At 58.1% G+C, this 8176-nt stretch overlaps 4 protein-coding genes across 4 annotated transcripts in view; 3 read left to right on the top strand and 1 right to left on the bottom strand.

Annotated features, from left to right (window-relative positions):
* The window catches only part of SDRG_14588 (hypothetical protein), a gene marked incomplete at its 3' end in the record, with an annotated part of 648 nt that extends 145 nt beyond the window's left edge, over positions 1-503 (bottom strand). Inside the window, exon 1 of the mRNA XM_008620726.1 lies at positions 84-503. Coding sequence (XP_008618948.1) covers positions 84-443 — 360 coding nt within the window. The 5' untranslated portion in view covers positions 444-503. The remainder of the gene's footprint in view (positions 1-83) is intronic.
* A 1719-nt stretch (positions 504-2222) lies between these two features.
* SDRG_14587 (hypothetical protein) lies at positions 2223-4102 on the top strand. Its single transcript, XM_008620725.1, has one exon. It carries the CDS (start codon positions 2319-2321, stop codon positions 4011-4013), a length of 1695 nt encoding a protein of 564 aa, XP_008618947.1. The 5' UTR covers positions 2223-2318; the 3' UTR covers positions 4014-4102.
* Positions 4103-4789: 687 nt separating this feature from the next.
* SDRG_14586 (hypothetical protein) lies at positions 4790-6691 on the top strand. Its single transcript, XM_008620724.1, has one exon. It carries the CDS (start codon positions 4893-4895, stop codon positions 6633-6635), a length of 1743 nt encoding a protein of 580 aa, XP_008618946.1. The 5' UTR covers positions 4790-4892; the 3' UTR covers positions 6636-6691.
* A 116-nt stretch (positions 6692-6807) lies between these two features.
* On the top strand, positions 6808-7366 carry SDRG_14585 (hypothetical protein). The gene has a single exon (XM_008620723.1). The coding sequence runs from the start codon at positions 6934-6936 to the stop codon at positions 7360-7362; it is 429 nt and encodes a 142-aa protein (XP_008618945.1). The 5' UTR covers positions 6808-6933; the 3' UTR covers positions 7363-7366.
* Positions 7367-8176: the final 810 nt, after the last annotated feature.

Raw genomic sequence — 8176 nt, 5'->3', positions numbered from 1 at the left:
TGCTTCTGGTGGGCAGCAGCTTTGCCCAGCGCCAGCACCTGCTCGTGTTGGTTGCACACTTGCTTGTGCTGCAAGCGTTCGACGGTTCGGAGCCGATAGATCTCGGCCAGCAGCATCTCAATATCGCTCGACATCGGCGGGTGCGGCGCGACGGCATCCGAATCCATGGGCGATTTCGTTGACGCGTTCATTGACGTCAGCGACGGCGCCGAAGCCAAGGTTGTGGGTGCAATAGCGACAAACGTCACGGGTGCAGCAATCAACGTCAGTGGCAGCGGGGCCACCGAGGCTGGGCCTGCAACCGCGGGCCGGGCGCCGGCGGCAGCTGAAGCGGTGGTGCCCTCCGCCTTGCGGCGCTTGCGGCAGTTGGCGCACAATGCAAGGCCGCCGGCTTTTGGCCGGAACACCGTGACGCTGTTCTTCTTGCAGTCGTCGCAGAGCATGCGTGCCCGTGAGGCAGTTGCGATCCTCTTTGCAGCAACTTTCGAAAGCTTCCGTATCCGGACACGGACCCGGATTGGATAATGTGGCGATCGTATCCGGCTCTCGAAGCCAATCACATCGCTTTGCGCCAAGCCAGCAACGGAACTTGCCCGAAATGGCGCGATCTTTTGAACGACACCGTTGTTGCAAGAGTAACGACAACCAGCAAAAGAACGCAAACCCAACCCCTGCGTTTGGCTTCTGCCTCCTTTGCAAACTACCTCCGGTAAAGAGTACTAGTAACGTACATGATAGTCCAGCAGTCGGCGGGGCTCTGATCTTAGACTAAGATCTGAGCCCCGCCGACTACGCACTAAAATTCTTAGTGTGCGCTTTCATCCAAGGGTTGATCACAGTAGGTATACAATTGCGCTTCATGTACGAGGCAGTTCATACCAATATATACACAACTTTGGCAGGTCCCGCCCCATGGGGTGGGCTCGCAGGAACGTGGAACGTGTGCTAGACGTGAAGCAATGCACTCGTTCTTTGTATTGCAAAAGCGCGCGAACCCGGCAAGGCGACCAACAAGAGGAAACTTAAATGGAGAGGCATTTCGCGCATGGCGATGTACCTTACGTCACGATGACACAGTGCATCACTGCAATGGTATTCGAACATCCCGCACACTCGTTTGAGGTTGCGCAACGTCATGGGAGCCCTCACTGCATCACCAAAGCTCGCGCACAGTGCAGTCTGGAACTGTACTAGGAGGCCATCCAGCCGAGTAGAGCTGTGATTAGCAGCAGCGACGGCGCGTTTGCCTACCAACAAGCATCGATTCACGTCCTAGTACGCTATGATCAGGACATAATGAATAGCATGAGCCACCGAGTTGTTGGTATGTCAGATTCCTGGTCTTGGACCATATTGTAGGTCGCAGGAGCTTTGTTTTGGCTCTGGCGGTTACATCATCGCCGGTGACACGGAGCTGAAACCGCTGCGTGCGTCACGCGATAACGCTGCGTCCTCCGCATGCCACGATTTTGAATCGATCGACCATGACTTCTTCCCTTCAGCACTCTATTCAATCCAATGCATCACCAATTGCGCTGGTCGTGTGTTTCGCCCACGTAGAGGCGTGCGCGCTTGCTACAGTTAGTATCGGCCGAGGTAACACGATGTAGCCACGACCGCTCGTACCCGTCGTCGTGGCTCTGTATGGCTGCATATTTGGATGACGCAACGCTGGAATATTGCGGCTACTGAATGTCTTGGTCAAAATTCGAGTACGATGTACAGTCGCCTCTGAATCGTCGTCGTTGACCACCTCCGCCTGCGAAAGGCGTTTGCTGTTCGATGGACTCGATCTATTACAACGAGCGGCAAGCCCGTGGCAGCCGCCGTCGCTGGGGCAGGCTGATGCGGGCGACTCGTACCCTTTCGTCGGGTTCATCTTGCCGCTTTCGCACTCACGCATGGATGCAGCGTCGTCGGTGCAGCGGCGTGGCGTGCGCCAACGCCAAAGCTTGCCGTCGTGTCGCAAACATCAGCGTGTAACCTCAGAGATCCGTTGCACCTGGTCGCCTTTGTCTATTTTAACTTCGATTGTGCATACAAACCGTGTGCTCAAGCTGTGGTCTACAGCTTCGAACTACGTTGCACATACCAAGCATTTTCCGATCGGAATTGTCCTAGTCCTAATTGTATCCTAGAAGAGTCTATTCTCTTCAAAACCAGGCTTCGATCCGGCCTTGCATCCTACCGGAAAACATTGTCATTTTTTCCAACACCCACACCTGACCCGGTGGCGCGTGAGTCACTGCAACCGCGCGATTGCAACCGCTGTAAAAGCTCATTCCACAACTTTCCGTCTCCGACACAACCACATCAGCATGAAAGTACCCTCTGTGCTCCTTCTCGCGCTCGCCGCGGGCCATGTCGCGGCGCTCGATCGCAAGTTCTACGGCCTCAACTACGACGTCAAGCCGGCGTCGGGCAGCGGCTGCAAGCAACCGTGGCAGATCCAGCGCGAAGTCGCGGCCTTCAAGGCGACGACCGACGCGATCCGCGTGTACGCGACGGCGTGCACGTCCGATGTTCTCGATGCGGCAGCCAAGAACAACATGAAGGTCTGGGTCGGTCTTTGGTCCGATCTGACGTACACGCACGCGTTTGACGGCGAGTTCAACAACCTCAAGCAGCTCGTGCAGAGCAAGAAGATCCGCAACGACAACGTCGCCGGCATCCAGATCGGCAGCGAGGTGCTCTACCGCTGGTACATCCAGGGCAAGCACGACAAGGCCGACAAGACGGGCGTCAACTGGCTCATCGAGCAAATGAAGCGCGTCCGGGCGTACTTGCGCGAAAACAAGATCAACATCCCCGTGACGGTCGCCGACGTCATGGACGGATACAACCTCTTCCCGGAGCTCTACGAAGCCGTCGACGTCGTCTCGGTCAACCAGTTCTCCATGTGGGAAAACGTCAAGGCCGTCGACGGCGTCAGCACGCTCTTTGGGCACTGGGGCGATGTGACCAAGCAGGCCAAAGCCGCCGGCAAGCCCGTCATGATCTCCGAGACGGGCTGGAGCGCCGGCGACGACAAGGACCTCGTCGCCGAAGCCTCGCCGGACGCCCAGGCGCGCTACGCCAAGGACTTTCTCTCGTTTGCCGAGAAGCAGAACATCAACTACTACTACTTTTCGGCCATCGACCTTGTCCACGACGCCGACCTCGTCGAGAAGACGTTTGGCATGTTTGACGGCAACGCCAACATGAAGCCCGACATTGCCAACGTCCACGTCGGGAGCAAGCCGATCGCGACGCGCCTCTTCCACGGCGACAAGGTGCTCAAGGTCGACCCGGCCAACTGGAACGCGCTTCTCGTGGAAGCGCCAGCGTCCGGTCTCGGCAAGAACCTCGACAACGAGCTCTGGTTCTACCAGCCCGACTCGCAGACGTACTACTCCAAGAGCTCCAACCAGTGCTTGGACGCGTACGGCGATAGCAACAACGCGCTCAGCGTGCACGTGTACGCGTGCTCGGCCGAGAACGCCAACCAGAAGTGGAAGATGTCGGACGATGGCCATCTCACGAACCTCAACGGCGCCAACCAGTGCATGGACGTCGACCCGAGTCAGGACGACAAGGTGGCCATGTGGTGGTGCTACGACGGTCCGAACCAAAAGTTTGCGGCGCGCCCGGTCGCGGCCGAGGCCATCACGCTCGGGAAGAGCAACACGTACCTCTACGAATGGTACGGCGACGTGGTCGCGACCTCGGACGTCAAGTACAAGGACAACGCAGTCTGGTTCTACGACCCGCTCCACCAGACGCTCAAGTCCAAGAGCTCGGGCAAGTGCCTCGACGGCTACCAGACCGAGAACGACGTCGCCGTCCACGTGTACGACTGCGACAACGCCAACGCCAACCAAAAGTGGCAGCACAACGACGTGACTGGCCAGTGGATGCATGCGTCCAAGCTCGGTCTCTGTCTCGACACGCTCGCAAACGGCAAGACGCACCTCGACTACTGCGACAAGACCAAGGCGTCACACAAGTGGCCAATGGCCTTCGCCACCAACTAAACCAACTCACGCTCGTAACCTTGGCTGTACTCTTTGTATCCATATTGTGATGCAGTATTACTACCGGTACTCCACGCAGTGTTAACTAGCGTTATGCTTGGTTTTTGCAGCCGCACGCTGTCGCCCAACAGTGGCGGTCGTTGGTCACGCGCCTATCAGTCTCCACAATGCGTTGCAGCCTTGCCACGTCTGATCGCTGTACTGCAAGGACGGGCCTTCGGTCCTCTACCGACGACGCTCTTACGACCATGCCACGTACGGTCCACTCTGGGGCCGCGACGCACCTACTAGCTGACGCCACGGGTTCTTGCCAGTCGACGACAGTGTCGACGACGGCTTGCCACGCCCGATCGTCGGCACGATCGAACGCATGCGACACGGCGCAATATCTTTTGGCGCCGCGTGCAGAGATTCGCGCACGTTGCAGCGATGCGGACGTTGCGGGAGGGCGGATCCGGGAATGGCGCCAACGGTACTGGCATCGTCGCCTTCTGTCGACAGGAATCTCGGGCCGTTTAAAGACTACGAAGAACATTATAAGAACGCAGTGTTTAGGGATGTACAGTGTACTTACTACGTGACTGCTGAGGACGATGGAGTTCTTTCTGCACTTGGGTCCGCCTCGGGTGGCCGCTTCCAAAGTAGAAGCTCGGGCGCGTTACCGAGATTGCACTTGGTTTTGAGGCACCTTCTGGTCGCGTTCGATCTTCGAACTTCGGGAAGGAGCCCGCGTTTTCATTGGCTGGCGAGGTGGAGACAGTGAAAGGCCATTGGTGCGACCGAGTGTTACAGAGCCGGTCGCGATTACAACACCCGACGCAGCGACGGCCCTCAGCACGCACAACCCAACTTGCTTGAGCAGCAGCAGCAGCAGTCGCCATGAAGGTCCCGTCCCTCGCCCTCGCTACGGCCGTGGCCCTCCTCGCCGCGCCCACCGCGGCCCTCGACCGCAAGTTTGACGGTCTCAACTACGACACGCGCGGCTATGACAAGGACGGCTGCAAGTACGCGCACGAGGTCGCGGCCGAGTTTGCGGCCTTCAAGAAGACGACGAGCCAAGTGCGCATCTACTCGACGGCGTGCACGGGCAAGATCCTCACCGCAGCCAAGGACGCCGGCCTCAAGATCTGGATCGGTCTCTGGTCGGACGTCCCGGCGTCCGGCGTCTCGGACGCGTTTGCGAGCGAGTTCAAGAACCTCAAGCAGCTCGTCGAGTCGAACCAAGTGCGCAACGACAACGTGGCCGGCGTCCAAGTCGCGAGCGAGGCCTTGTACCGCTACTACATCCAGGGCAAGCGCCCGGCGACGGACCTTACGGGCTACAACCTCCTCGTCGACCACTTGACCAACGTGCGCTCGTACCTCCGCAGCAAGGGCATCCTCTTCCCCGTCACGATCGCCGATGTCATGGACGCATATAACCTCTTCCCGGCCATCTACTCGGCCGTCGACGTCGTGTCGGTGAACCAGTTTTCGCTCTGGGAAAACAAGACGGCAGCCGAAGGCGTCGAGACGCTGTGGTGGCACTGGGGCGACGTCCAGAAGCAGGCGCGCGCGCAGGGCAAGCCGATCATCATCTCGGAGACGGGCTGGAGCACGGCGGACGACAAGAACCTCGTCGTCGAGGCCTCGCCGCAAGCGCAGGGTGTGTACACGAAGGACTTTCTCGCGTTTGCGGAGAAGCACGGCCTCAACTACTACTACTTTTCGGCCATCGACCTCGCGATCCCCGGCGACTTGATCGAGCAGTCGTTCGGTATCTTTGACAAGAACATCAACCTCAAGGGCCCGGTGCAGGCCATCACCGTCGGGAGCAAGCCGATCGCGACGCGCATCTACCACGGCGACAATGCGGTGCTCAAGGTCGACCCGACCAACTGGAACGCGCTGCTCGTCGAGGCGCCGGCGCAAGGTCCGGCCTCGAACCTCGACAATGAGATCTGGTTCTACTACCCCGACTCGCAAGCGTACTACTCCAAGGCGTCGCACCAGTGCTTGGACGCATACGGCGGTAGCAACAACCCGCTCAACGTGCACGTCTACGGCTGCACGGCCGGCAACGCCAACCAGAACTGGCAGTTTACGTCGGACGGTCACCTCCAGAGCCTCAACGGCGCCAACCAGTGCATGGACGTCGACCCGACGCAGAACAACAAGGTGGGCATGTGGTGGTGCTACGACGGGCCCAACCAAAAGTTCACCAAGCGCGACGTCAAGGACGAGCCGATGCAGATCCAAGTCAACGGCAACGGGTACCTCAACGAGTGGTACGGCGGCGTCTCGTGGAACCCGAGCATGTCGGCGACGTACAGCGACAACGCAGCGTGGTACTACGACCCGGTGCCGCAAACCATCACGTCCAAGTCGGGCAAGACGTGTCTGGATGCGTACGGCAAGGACAACGGGTACGCCGTCCACACGTACGCGTGCGACGACAGCAACGTCAACCAAAAGTGGCTCTACAACGACGTGACGGGCCAGTGGTTTCACACGGGCCACCTCGGCTTCTGTCTCGCGGCCACGGGCAGCGCGGGCGACAGCGCCGGCATTAGCCTCCAGCCGTGCGACAAGAACCAGAGCAACCAGCGCTGGTCGTTCAAGTTTGAGACCAAAATTGTCTAAGTCGCGTCCGATAACTAGTTGAAATCTAACCCAATCGCTTTTTTATTAACACTAGAGAGATTTCGGAGCCCATCTGTACCGGTACCCGTAGAAAAAAACCTGTCAGAATTAAAGCGTCTACGGATACCCGTTGAAACTCGATGCTGGAATCCTTGGATTTAGCGATTTGCACGGGCGCCCAATCCGTACCAGCAGAGCCATTTTGTGATTACGTAAGCGCATGGGTCATGTGGCCTGCGATTGCGCAAACACAGGACCATGGTTTTGTGTGGAGGAGGGCGCGCCAGTTTGACAAGCCATGCCACCCAAGGAGGCGCCAAAGCGCCGCAACTGGACTGCCGACGAGGACCTCATGCTGCTTCGACAGCTGAACCTCGAGCGCCCGTTTCTTACGGAACAGTCTCTGGGCCCGGCCTTGCCGCGGTGGGAAGCGGTTGTCAAGATCCTCAACGAGTGCGAAGACTTCGACCGCGACGTCGACGTCAAGAGGCTCCAGGGCCGTTTCCAACTTCTCCAAGAGAAGCACCGTAAGGCTAATGCTGAATCTATGACTTTGTCTGGTGTCGATGAGGACGAGTCGGAGACGACGAAGCTGCTCGACGAGATTGTGGAGCTCGTCGACGGAAGCATGCGGGCGGCACGTCTCGACCTTGGTGCCATCGGGAAAGGCAAAGACATTGATCGTTGGGGCGCCGTGGCGGTGCACCACATCAGCATAGAGCTGTAAGCGATCACGGTCGACGTAGTCGGCGAAGTAGATCGTATGCTCCCATTGAGCGTAGAGAAAATCGATGGTGTAGTTGTAGATGCGCGCCAATTGGCCACGAGAGCGCCCAAACGTTTGCATCATATCGTAGTAGGTTATCGGGTACTTCATTCGCTTTAACATGATGCACATCGCCTCTACACCATACACTTTGTCTCCTTCCTCGGTTTTAACCACGTGGGGCAGGCCGAGGACATCGGCGAGGCGTACAATGCTCTGCACATCAAAGCGAAATGAAAGTATAGCATCTGCATTGCGCATCTCGTGAAGAGCAAAGCGAACGTCAGGTACTAGAGGACGCTCGACGATCCAAGTAGCCATGATGGCGAGGACCCTCGACCGCGCGAACCGCTTCTTGCGGTTCTTCCTCCACCAAAGCAGTAGGAGGACGAGACGCTCCTGCTGCATCCTTTCTAACAGACGAGTGGTTTGGAAATGACGCCGAGCATCCGGATATGCAACTCATATCCGTCGCGTGCTGCGGGTAAGGGAAAAACCGGGCTCCGAAATCGACGAATGCGACCTCCCTACAATTACCTCCACCCGCAAAAAAATCAGAAATATACGGGTACTGGTACGGGTACAGGCGATTTCCGAAATCTCTCTACTGTCGTGGCGCTTTCAGCGGTTGAGTTGGGAATTCTATCAATTTACCAAGTATGCAGACCATTCATCATTCGCCTTGCGACGTGGAACTATACTTTGGCTCGTCCCAACCGGTCGGTTGCAGGCTCGACTGCTGGGGTTGACGCTTCGTTGGCGACTCGACAGAAGC

Source organism: Saprolegnia diclina, assembly GCF_000281045.1.
Source record: "Saprolegnia diclina VS20 unplaced genomic scaffold supercont1.75, whole genome shotgun sequence".
NCBI lineage: Eukaryota > Oomycota > Saprolegniomycetes > Saprolegniales > Saprolegniaceae > Saprolegnia > Saprolegnia diclina.
This window is presented reverse-complemented; position numbering and strand designations above follow the sequence as displayed.